Genomic DNA, 12,571 nt, shown 5'->3' with positions numbered 1-12,571 from the left:
ATAAGTAAGAAGTTCTTAGATGATGAGGAAGGTCATCTTTACTGTGAGGGTGGTGAGGCACTGGCACAGGTTGCCCAGAGAAGCTGTGGCTGCCCCATCCGTGGGTGTGTTCAAGGCCAGGTTGGACGGGGCTTGGAGCCACCTGGTCTAGTGAAAGGTGTCCTTGCCTGTGGCAGGGGGTTTGGAACCAGTTTAACTTTAAGGTTCCTCCCATCCCAAACCGTTCTGTGATTCTAAGATTCTATGACATTGGGACCCCTGAAGTTATTTGGGTGTGGGGAGACACTCTGAAAGTAAAGGCATCTCAACCTTCCTTCTTTGGTGAGAAAATAGTGAAAAACATCTAGCTCAGAAGAAGGGGGTTAATACCTTACTGTGTTTCATATGGTTTTTAATTTGGGGAGTGTCTGAAATAGTCTTTGAGAATCCAAAATTTTATCCTGTGTTTTTATAAACAAGTGGCAGATAGGTCTTCTCTTGTTATAAGCAGTAGGAAAATGTGCTTGAAAGACATCTTAAATGTCTTTTTTATATATATATATATATAAATAAATGTATCTCTTTGCCATAAGTATTCGATGAAGCAACATGTTATCTAACTTTTATTTCATCAAACAAGCAAAAGGAAATAGCATTACTAACTTTAGAGCAGGTATACTGGACTTCTGTAGGTTGTTACTTAAGGCAGGTTATTGCTAATGTACTTGAGATTGTGTAGTTAGAATCTTTCTTATGCTTGATTATGTGTAGTCACTTTATTTTTGATACCCAGTATTTTGGAAGGTTCATTTTGTGGGTCAGATTGCTACACATACAAATATATATAGTACATATACACATACAATAATGTTTGTTTAGGCAGCAGTCACTTAAGTCTTTGTTTTGATAGCTATGGACATGTAATCTTTTAATTCAAGATAGGTAGGGCCCATTCTGATGTGAATCCATGTGACCTGGCCCAACACTAAAGTGGAGGTGCACTTTTACATGTATCAGCAAGGATATTTAAGCAGAGCTGATTATGTGCAGCATCAGGGTGCAACTGAAGGGATTTAAAGTGGATGAGATCTGGGTCATGCTGGCTTACAGGCTTCCAAGGCAGTGGCAACCAAATCAGTTTTCCTGTTACATGCTCTTGTTGCCCAGGCATAATTATTTTTTGTATCATTATCATTTGTAAAATTATTTTGATTTCTGTCTCCCTATAGCATGAAACTTAGCTTTGAGATAACAGAATTCTGTTTCCAGATAAAGAAATGTTCCTGTTAAATTGGTTATACTACATAAAACAGTATAGTCCAGCCATATGATTGATACAGGATTATTTCTGAACATAGTGAGCTATTGTATCAGATAAGTCAGTGGGGTTAGAATAAAGAGCTCTCCTTTTGAGTCTTCAGGCAGTTCATTGTTAAGACTGGTTTCTGGGCAAACAAGTAATAGGGCTTTTTATCACAAGCAGTGGGATTGATCCATCAGGGACACAAAAGAAATATATTCAAGTATCTCTCGGCATATAACTTGCTTTCTCTGACTTTTTCTCAGATTGCTGCCCTTGAGCTTGAAATATGCTCTGTCTCCGAGAGCTAAAGTGATTTGGCAGTAGCTGGCTGTAATGCAAATGCTCAGAAAAAAGGTGGGAAAAAGCCTTCTGAGAACAGGCCAGATCATTAATGGGAAGGCATTCAAGGAAAAAGAAAAAGAAAACCACTTATTTTTATCATAAATATCAAATGCTTTAAAGTCTTTGCTGCTCCCTTCAGTTTTCTTGTCTTCCAGCAAGAGAAACTATATGTGGTTACACAGAGGAGGCAGGATTAGGGAAGGTGCATTCCCACAAGGTGCTGGACCACTTGTCCATGGCACTAGATGGCATCTGGGGAGTGGGCAGTGTGAATGCAGATCCCAGGCAGCTGCCTTTAGCTGTGGGTGGCTGCCCTTGTGTATCAGCAGAGCAGAAGACAGGTTGGAAAACTGCACCTGAACAGGAAGGAGCCCCTTTGCAGCAGCTCCAGCAGAGGTAAGCACAGTGACCAGGGAGTGTGAGGAGGGATCCTGAGGAATGTGTTGTGTGTTTTGGGAATCAGACCTGGCAGATCTGCAAACATCTTCAGGATGATCCCTCAGCTCCTTCTTGTCATTAATAGCAGCTTCTGTTCCCACAAGATCAAAGCCAGACACAATTAAAGCCAAAAGAAGGTAGGGTAGGAAGACCAGGACGGGAAGGAAGATGAGAAGCCATGTTGCAGTGTTGAATTAAGTGACTGTGGTCCTGATCCAAAGTCCATTTAAATCAGTAAAATGTCTGCTGTTGCCCCTAGTGAGCTATTGGGTGAGGTCCTGTTTGCCTTAGTTAAAATAGAATGTGATATCAATATTTTCAATCAATATGAAAACTAAGTGGAGCAATATTTAGGCTTAGCTGTCACCAAAAGACCTGCAAAATGGGCACTCTTGCCAGAAGTGTCCTGTTTCTCCAGTTTCTTCAGGATTCTGATAAAAAAAAATGCTCTTGAATTTCCAAGTTAGACATAGCTGGAGTGTCTCTGCGTCATCGTTGGGCTATTTATTTAACCTGGGACATCACGCTCTGAGGGTCTTTTCTAAACCCTGGTTCTAGGTGTTCTGAAAGTTGGTGGTGTGTGCAAAGCATTGCTTTGTCATGGCACAGCCTGGATGCTAGCAAAGGATGACTGTAAGGTCTTTTGTGATTTGAGAATGGCAGTTATTTTATCTTGTCTTCTTTGATGGCTTGTAAGCAGTTGTCTGTGACAATGAATATTCTGAATGTGTAGTTCAACTGCAGAACTCTGCCTTAATATCTCATGGATGCTGGAAATTCAGAAGGGTTCAAAGAGAGACTGAACTAGTTAATGGAAAACAGCCTGTGAGGATGGCTACATAAACTGAAATGTCTAGCACAGATGTCCATCATTCTGATGAGGATGGTGAGGCCCTGGCATAGGTGGCTCTGAGAAGCTGTGGCTGCACCATCCCTGGCAGTGCTCAAAGCAGGGCTGGACGGGGCTTGGAGCAACCTGGTCTAGTGGAAGGTGTCCCTGCTTGTGGTAGGGGGTTGGAACTGGATGAGCTTTAAAGTCCTTTCCAGTTCCAACCATTCTATGATGATTCTATGATAATATCAGCTATGTTTTCCCTCTTATGCCTTTTACTAGGTACCAGATTTTTGGCCATTATTGGAGACAGAATCACTGGTCTCTTCCCACAGTGATTGCTCTTACATTCTTAAGAGCAGACATGTAAGCATACTATATCCATTTCTTCATCTGTAATATAGGAAAAATAACTTTTTAAGAGTAGATGCATGTTTTCAGTAACTCTTTCAAGATGAGGGTAGCTAAGCAGTATCTTTTTTCCCTGGTGTAATGATTAATTACATTTAAAGTTTTTCAGCATTGAACTGAACACCTCCAAGACAGAAAGCCACCGTGTGTGTGTGTGGTATGGTATTGCCAATGATGATGATGATGGCTTGGCTTTACGAGTGAAGGTTTGGGAAGGGCTTTAACCACGCTTACTACAAGCATGATGACCAAGGGCATGTGGAATATGTAAATCTGGTTGGAAAAGGGTGCTTAGGCAATCAGGAAGTGTCGGACCAGGACTGTCATCTCCTGAGCAATCTCGAGCAACCCATGTGCTGGTCCGCCCGCGTGCAAGGTTGGATCTGCAGCTTCCCATGCACCTTGTCACCTGCCGTTTCGACCCTTGCCTGTTCATACAGGCAAGTGAGAGTAAGCTCTTCCAGCCTGTGCAGAGGACTTTTTTAGGTGAGGCGCAGCTTGCGCAGAACTGGCCCCACCCTTTACACCTGAGGTTTAACTGCCACGACCTAGCTAGCTAGGACGGTGACAGCTGGTATTGCCAATATTACTGTGCTATCTGTAGTGTGTTTTTAGCACTACCCACTACCTGTGTCAGCACTGTGAATTTTGCTCAGGTGGTATAATAGAAAAGAGGGAGAGACATTAAGACTAGTCTAATTTATGTTAACATACTGCCATTGCTTTCCCTTTTTCATTTCTTGTTCTGTATCACTGCTTTTCAATTAATAAATAGATATAATCAGGGTACAGAAAAAAAGCCTGAAGATGGTTTTATATATCTTTTCAGAAACACTTATTTCCAGCTCTGAGCTTTCTGGAACATGTTGTCTTCACATATTCAGTAACATGAGAGTGAGAGAGTGTAGAGCCTTTTTTTTTTAACTTCAATATTTTTTCTTTCAGGAAAATAAAAAATGAAACCTAGGCAGTATGGAGCTGTGACTGGTAACTCACTTCCAGGTGTATGGTACCTTTAGAAGTAGGACAATTAGTACTGTTTGTGACTAATAAGAGTGTGGATTAAATGAGAAGGGAAACAATTTATAAATGTAGCATATACTGCTACACTTAGCTTTGTGCTTTTAGCCTCCACAAGAATTATTTTGCCCCCCCCATTTTTTTTTTTCTAAGGAATGTGTAATCCCTCATAGTGAAATGGCCAAATATGCCAATATGCCAAATCTATCCAAATCGCTTTAAATGGCTGAATTAAGTATGTTGTTAGGCTCCTCTGACACTTCAAATATTTATGCTCCTGTCATAGAAGCAACTGGGTTGGAAAAAGCCTTTAAGATCATCAAGTTCAACAGGACTGCCAAGTCCACCACTAAAATCAAAAATACTCCCTCCTCATCCCTCAAGAGGAAGCATTTGGAGAAGAGTTTCCTGAACCACAGGGACAAGGTTTCCTACCTCTGACATTTCACTTGGCTGAAATAACAAGAGAGGAGACATTGACATCTGTACCTGTGGGCAGAGTCAGTGCTTTTTGGTTTCTACATCACTGACAGCTGTCCATGTGCATTTCCAAGCCTGGCCTAACATATCCTGCCTTTCAGTGGGAGAAATTTAAGCCACAGCAGCACTTTTAAGGACAGAGATGGTGGTTGTTATATGGTTGCAAACCAACATGTAGATGTACTTGCTAGATATTATGAACAAGTTGGTCATTGTATCACTGTGGAGGGAGCCTAATTCCCCTACAGAATCTGCTTTATCAGGAAGGGTTTTCCACAGTGCCAGCAAAAACTTGAATTGCCCACCTTTTATGTCTACCAAACTATTGCCTGGGACAGCCTTTTCCCACTTCTAGCTGTTTGAAACCACTATTGATTTCCAGCCTATTTCCTGAAGATGCTAGGAACTCAGAGCTGGGAAGAACAGCTTCCATTCTGTCTTGGATACATGAAAGACTTTTCCCACTCCATCACAGCCTCTTTTTTTTTTATAACTCTGGGACATGAGGACAGATTTGAGTCACACTCTTTTGGGGCATTATTTCTATGCCTGGTTTTGGTTTTGCAACTGCCCACATGATTTACGGGGAGAGAATCTCATCTTTATGAGATGGACCTCTGTGGAGGGGATATGCTTCAAGGAAGATAATTGTCCTGGCTTCAGCAGTAGCAGTCATGTTTCTCCTTTGTCGTAGCTGGTGCAGTGTTGTGTTTTGACTTCCAGCCTGGGAACAGTGCTGGTGATACCGATGTTTTCGGTTGTTGCCAAGTGATGTTTACCCTGACCAAGGACTTTGTGAGGCTCATGCTCTGCCAGGGAGGAGGTGAAGCCGTGAGGAAGCAGAGACGGGGCACCTGACCCAGGCTGGCCAGGGGGGTATTCCATACCACAGCACGTCATGCCCGGGGTGGGTGGTAACTGGGAGTTACCCAGAAGGACAGGGGCTTCTGGGTGGGACTTGTTTCTTGGCCGGTGGTATTGTATTCTCTTCCCTTGTTATTTTCTCTTATCATTGTTGTAGTTGGTGGTAGCGGTGGTGATTTGTGTTGTACATTGGTTGCTGGACTGTTCTTGTCTCAACCCGTGGGAGTTGCACTCGTTCGATCCTCCTCCCCATCCCTCAGGGGAGCGGGGAAGGGGAGAGCCCCAGGGTGGGGGGTGGGGGGCTTGATTGCTCTCAGCCTGGCACCACTCACTGGGAGTGAGTGAACAAGCTGTCTGGCTAGGGTTTAAACCACGACAATAACCAATTGTTTACATCCTTTCCTTTTGTACTCAACAACTGTTGATTTTTATCCAGTGGGTTTCTATAGACAGAAAATTCTGATTTGCTCAGTAAATCAAGTCCCTCTACCTGTTAAAACCAAGACGTGATCATAGCTATGGCTACTAAAGCACTGCAGTGCAGGAGCTTGTTGTCTGTCCTTGTGGGTCAGGTTAAAAAATGAAAACCTGGAGACTGTGAAATGAGGAGATCAGGTCAGGAAGTTGATTTATGCCAGCGTGTAAACTAGGCTGATAGGAGATGCAACCCTAATTAAGAGCCCATATGTTGGTGGTTCTCAAGGTGAGGTTAGTCACAGGTCACACAGGACATGGCACAGGTTGAAGTCTTGGAAGCTTTATTATATCAAATGGGAATTTGTTGAACTTCATGAGTTATATGTTTCTGCATTCAGAGCTGATGATAACAAATGCTTTTCAGAAAAAAACCACCCTTTTTCTGGTCCTGTGTTCTTTTTATGTTACTGGCCATCTGCCAACTCTCCCATTCCCCTCCTACATGCTGTTTGTGGTAGCAGTGCTGGATGTTCTGTTTTTCTTCTCTAGCAGCTTCATAGTGCCTTTTCTGTGTTTAGGGGGAAGTTGCTCAGTCTCCATTTTTACTCAACAGATCTTGAAAATGTAATCTTCAGCCTGCTGTTTGCAAAAGGATTTATTTTCATGAAGATCTGTATACACAGGACAATGACAAGCCATTTTCTACTTTCAGTAGGAAAATTGTTTTGGCTTAAAACAGAACACTGATTTCCTGCAGGGACATTAGCTGTGTCAAGTATTGTGACATATACTGGATGTTCTTCTCCCCTGATTGGATATGTTCTTTCCAAAATAACCTATTGAAAATTGCTTTTTTTTTTTCTGTATGATGATAAAATATTTTTCTGTGTCTTTGAGATAAGGGGAAAATGTTTATGGGACATAATAACGAACTCACAGAACTGACCTGAAGGTCTTTAACAGTGATCTTCTGAAGAATATTCACAATTTCATTTGGTCTTATCAGTTGCTCAGTTCTGATGGTTTTTTTTTTTGGTGAAAATTAGGGTTTTGCAATCTGTGAAATTCTCAAAGTGAAGACGTACAGTAAAACCAGAAGTCATCAATAATGACTATTTCCATGGTAATGATAAATGGTCTGTATTAACTGAAAACAACCAGTTTTGTGGGTGTAAAAATCATGTGGGGTGGGCATTAGGCTTGGTCTATGAGCTGTCACATGAGGAGCTCAGGGGATATCTGTTACTGATTTGGTGGTGCTGTGTTACAGCAAAATTTATAATGCTCAGGTTTAGTGGCCGTTCAGTCGCGTTCAGGCTGAAGTCAAGGAATATGTTGCAGAGGGAAACTTGGCTAAGAGATTTGTTTCTTCGATTTGGTGATCTTTAGTGATGCTGTTAGTGAGCTCCCATATTCCTAGCTGCTCTGGGGTGGCTCAGCTGGGGATGCAGACTGCACAGAAGCTCTGCAGCCCTCCTCTCCCTCAGGACCTGCCTCGAAAGGGCCCAATCAGTGGTGCTGAAGAGAGCTGAAATGTGATCAGAGGTCTGCTGGGAACTAGTTCAAAGGCTCCTTTTATCTACACCTGATGAATAAATGCTTGATACTTGATAACAGTTACCCAGGGAGGTGGGAGTAGAGCTTTCAGCAATGAGGGAGCATCTGACCGGTTTGTCTCTGATACTAACGGTATAAATTAATGTCCCAAACCCAAAAAATATTTCGTGGTGAGAAAGGGGAGACTAATTAGCCACACATTGTTGCTCTACATTTTGGTCTCTTAGTCCACAGCTATAATAATTCCCCATCATCAATGCAGGTTGTCTTAGGAAGTACCTGAAGGCATCTTTTAGCATTGAATAGTAATGAACAGCGTGCTCGCTGGCATTATTTTTACTTGTGTGGAGTTGAGCTGAACAGGACAGGCTGAACCCAGCTCAGCCTGCCTGCTTCCCGAGCAGCAGCCCCCCTCCTCGCTGCCTTTGGCTCGCCGCTTCATGCAGGTCGCCTGATGCAGCCTCACGTGGTTGTGTAGCGGCACAATGAGGGCTTGAATATCGCCAAGCTGTTTCCAGGCGGCTCTCCCCGCTGCCTGCCTGCAGGTGAGCTGGCGGAGGCTTCTCGCTCTGCACTCAGCAGCTTTTCATCCCCGTTTCCTATCGAAAAGGAACATCCTGAGGAGGAAAGAAGCAGGGAAGCGTATCCAGGGCTCCAGCACAGGCGGTCGCAGCGCAGCAAGTCAGTAAGTCAGACTGCACCATTTTCTTCTCACCCTGCATAAAGGCAATGTGACAAGCAGAAGGAGGCAGCTGCGCCCCCTCCCCCGCCTGGCGGTGATGCTGAAGTAGAGCCTTCTTCCCAGTCAGAAGACACAGCCTGCCTGAAGGAATCCCAGAAGAGCTTCCCAGTTTGGTGATATGTGTTTAAAGGCCGATTTTTCTTCTTTTGATTTCTTTTCTTTTCCTCCCCATCTAAGCCTGAAGCTTGCCTTCCCCTCACTGTGGCAGCTAAGCTGCGGTGGTTTCAGCCTGCGAGTGTGAGGACCTGACTGCGTGTGTGGACCTGGTTCTCAGTGCTCCCGGGTTATGGGTGCTGCAAAGCCTGGAGCAGAGCTGTGACCTTTTCTGGGGTGCCGGAGGAGGCAGAGTGGATTAACACTGTGAAGTTCTGGCTTGCAGCCAGTGCTCTTGCAGAAAAAAATAAACCACCTGGATAGCCTGGTGTGGTGGAAACAGCTTCCTGGGAGCTGGTGATTTCCTCTCCAAAATGGCTCACGCAGCCGCTTCCATTAAAAAAGTTCGAGAGTCTGAACTCGAAGAGAGGGAGAGAAACCTTGAGAAGGAAAGGAAAAGGCAGCGGAAAATCTCTAGGGCAGATCGGAAACGCAAGGTATGAGGGGAGAAACAGCCCCTTTCTCTTCCCCCCCCCCCCCCGTGCAGCCCTTCCCAGGGGTTCATTGCCATGTATAGTGCTCTCCCCTTCATTTTCCTAACCTTTCGTATCCTATTTACCATTTGCATCCTTCCCATCCCTTGTGGACTTAGCCTCTCTGCAGCCCTGTAATTCAAGTGCTGTCAGTCGTGGCAGCCCACAGCTATACACCGACCAGGCAAATAGGAATGGCCACAGGCGCAGTTTGGACCAGCTGGAGGCTTGAAAGACCTTACTCCTCAATGGGGATATGCACCTCTAGCCCTTTTTTGGGGGATGAAGGGAAGGTGCCAAAGAACTTGTGGAGGGATGTGGCTGTATTTGTGCTTTGCAGCATGAAGCTGTGTTTCTGTACTTCACAGCAGCTTTTCTTTTCCATTTCCCCATTGTTTTTACTTCCACTTCCCACATTCCCAGCAGTGGGAAATGCTGCATGTGAGCCCTGTCCTGTGATGCTGGGTGTGATGGCCGATTCACTCTGCAGCTGGTACTGACCCCTTGTGAGCAGCCGTGATTCAGTGCATTCACACTGCCGCTGCAGGTGTATTTTTTCTAGCCAGGGCCTGAAACGCCAGTCTGCAGTCTATTGGGTTTTGTGTCTGTTGCTGGTGGCAGTCTTTGATGCTGTGAAGGCGTATCCATTTAGATGTTTCAGCCTTTGGGGAGGTTTACTCCTAATTTATAATTAACTCTTCTTTCTGTGTTAAAACTGTAGAATGGCATCTCTGATAGCCTTGTGGGGAGGGGAGGAGGGGAGAAGAGAATAATAGAAGAAAAAAAAAAGTAGGAGATGATTTATTTGCCAGCTCACTCTTTAGTTTCCAAGGACACAAATAATATACAGTAGTGGAGAAAATATTAAAAGCCCCAAAGATTCTGTTAAGGTTAGCTTTAGGGCTGTATTACATCGGGGGTGCCTGTGTTAATGACTCCTCATTGTCATTTCTTTTCTTCTATCTCTAGAGTGTGATGTGTATTAACTCATTCACTGACACCATGTTTGGATGTGTTCTTTATAGTATTCTTCTGGAAGGGATCATCTCAAAAGGCATCATCTGTCCTTTTTTCTTTTCTGCTACATTGCATGCATACAGACATCTATCCGTAAAAAGGAAAAGAACAGAGTCCTGAAGCGTAACATTTGAATTTATAGATCCTTTTGGCAAATCTCTAGGATTGAGAAGCCATCTGCTCCCTTGGCATACCTGGGAAATGTTGAATTAATTTTACATTCAATCTTGTGGATTTTCATATTCTAAATTGCATGACTTCATTAAAATTCCCAAGGCTGTGTGATACCTCTGGGACCTTTGGCTATGATCTTCCTGACTTTTAAATGGCTCCCTTGGAAGGGTTTGTTAGGTTGCATTAGGATTCTCTCTGTCAAAACAAGAATGTCATTTCTCATGTGTGCAGTGCTTGGGTGCTGGGGCAGAGTGGCTTGGGGCAGATTGGGATTACTGTCCTAATCTCCTAAATGGGGCACTGCAGCATAAGGTAGCTTTTGTGATTATGTTTTTGACTGCAAAACTCTATGCAAAACATCCCTTGTTTATTTTTTAAAAAAGAAGTATTTAATGTGTGGCTGTCCTTGCTGGAGGGGCTTTTTCATGTTTACCCAGCACTCAGTTACTTCATCACAGCAAGTTGTTATTTTTCTTGATTTTAATGAATATGTTTGATTCAAATGTGTATTCTACTACTTTAATTAAAGCTAGATAGAATGAATACTTCCCCTGCTGCTGTCTCTTTTCCTACATATTCCTGACTGCAAGTAGACAGGCTCAGGCTGCATTTTTGTTAGTGATCATGTATGGTGATGCAGGCTCCTAATCAGATTTTCCCATCTAGGGAACACCTTTGCTTAGAAAATATGGAGAGTACCTCAGTGTTTGTGTTTCTTTGTTCTTAATACTCAATAACAGCCTTGGCTCCTGTGTGCCTTTTACTGCGGCTGTACCTTGCTGTTACATAAACAAGGGCATAGCTGCACCCTAAACTTGCCTCTCCCATGGTGCGGGGTGCAGATTAGGGTGAGCATCCATCCTCTTGCTCCTTCTGCAGGAGACATATACAGCAACATGAGGATGAGTTTGTTTATGTTTGCATGTATACACCCTTATGCTGGGCAGAATGCACGATGTAGAGCATGTTAGATATATAACTCTGTGTGCATACACTGTGATATACGCAAAATATATATGTTACATATAATATCTGTATTCAGAAATTTAGGTTAGATATACAATGCATACATTTATATATATATGTCACTTGAATTGCAGCAGAAAAATCAGTATTCTACTGCAAAACATGACTGTCTCCTAGTAGGTGCAGAACCCTCTCAGTTTTTTGGGATTTCCTTCGAAAATGGAGGTTATGAGCAAATGGTATGTGCAGGCCCATAAAATATGAAATGTCTATGAATTTTTTTTTTTTTGATTGCTCTTAGCCCTTGAACGCTTTCTGCATATGGTGCATATGGTCCCAGCTTTGTGTTTTATTTAAAAGCTGTTGCGCTGCAGTGTCTGGGCTTTCAGCACAACAGAGATCCATTTTGTTTGTAGGAACAGTAGTGAGGGGGGAATATACTGACATAAGGTATTGTGAGCTGTCTTTTCAAACTTCATTGGGATTCAAGCCATGTACTGATACACTGTATGCATGGAGTGCTGATTCGGCCTTGGGATGGAAACTTTGCCTTAGACCCTGGAACATCCTGATTATGCAAAAGAGGATAATGAAGGGCCATGACTTTAGGTCTTACATTCTGCCAGCATGCTGGGCATCTATTTGTACTGTCCCATGCTTCTGCTATCTTCCAGGGGTGCTGCATGCTGTGGGACTAGTGTGGCTTTCCCTCTTGAGTATTTTGCTTTATGATACTTTGCAATGTGATCATCATCTGTCTTGATAGCAGCATTACAAAGGCTGTAGCTTCTGTGCTTCTCAGGACCATAATGTTCTTAGTTGTCATCATGTCTGGACATTGCTCTGGACAATAACAGTTCCCTGGCTATTAGCAGAGCTTTGAAAAGAGCCAGCATCAGTAGCATTCTTCCCCAGATAATGTCTTTGCAGTCCTTCGACATTTGTAGTTCTCTAAAAATGAACAGATATATTCCACACCCCAAAATTGGGAACAGGTGTTTGCAAGGCTGAAGACAAATTTCAAGACCTTCTCTTGTATTCTTTCCAAGACTGAGTTAATTGATTTTTTTAAACTGGTTGAGAAGTCATCTCTGCTCATCTTGCATTCATATGAGAAATTTTCACATCTGTGCATGCAGTCTTTTCTTGCAAAGTTGAGAACCACATACTGATGCAAATACATGTGTGTAAGCAAAAAAAAAAAACCAACCCAATGGTCTGAATAGTTGCATGGATACCTGAATGTCTCAGGAGTATTAAAGCCAGGTGCTAACACAGGAGGTGCGTGGCTTAAAATGCGTAGATTTTATTGAAATTTAGGCATGACTAATTCCATTATACCTAAGTTCAGGATATGTAAGGCCCAGCCCCACTTGCCACAGTATCTTTGAAGATAGCTGAAT

At 43.2% G+C, this 12,571-nt stretch overlaps 1 protein-coding gene across 22 annotated transcripts in view; it reads left to right on the top strand.

Moving 5' to 3' along the window:
- Positions 1-12,571, top strand: part of ANK2 (ankyrin 2) — a 359,385-nt gene that overhangs the window by 171,854 nt on the left and 174,960 nt on the right. For 9 of the 22 annotated variants that reach the window (XM_061443180.1, XM_061443141.1, XM_061443188.1 and 6 more), the window contains exon 1: positions 8,641-8,975. The exons of the other annotated variants lie outside the window; for them this stretch is intronic. In XM_061443180.1, the coding sequence (XP_061299164.1) occupies positions 8,853-8,975 (123 nt within the window). In that variant the 5' untranslated portion in view covers positions 8,641-8,852. Of the gene's footprint in view, positions 1-8,640; positions 8,976-12,571 lie in introns of those variants that run through there. 22 annotated transcript variants of the gene reach the window in all.

Source organism: Pezoporus flaviventris, unplaced genomic scaffold (assembly GCF_033815535.1).
Source record: "Pezoporus flaviventris isolate CSIRO_AGI_PZ_B2104156 unplaced genomic scaffold, CSIRO_AGI_Pfla_v1 ptg000002l, whole genome shotgun sequence".
NCBI lineage: Eukaryota > Metazoa > Chordata > Aves > Psittaciformes > Psittacidae > Pezoporus > Pezoporus flaviventris.
Note: the sequence above shows the minus strand (reverse complement) of the source record. Positions and strands in the feature narration are given on the sequence as shown.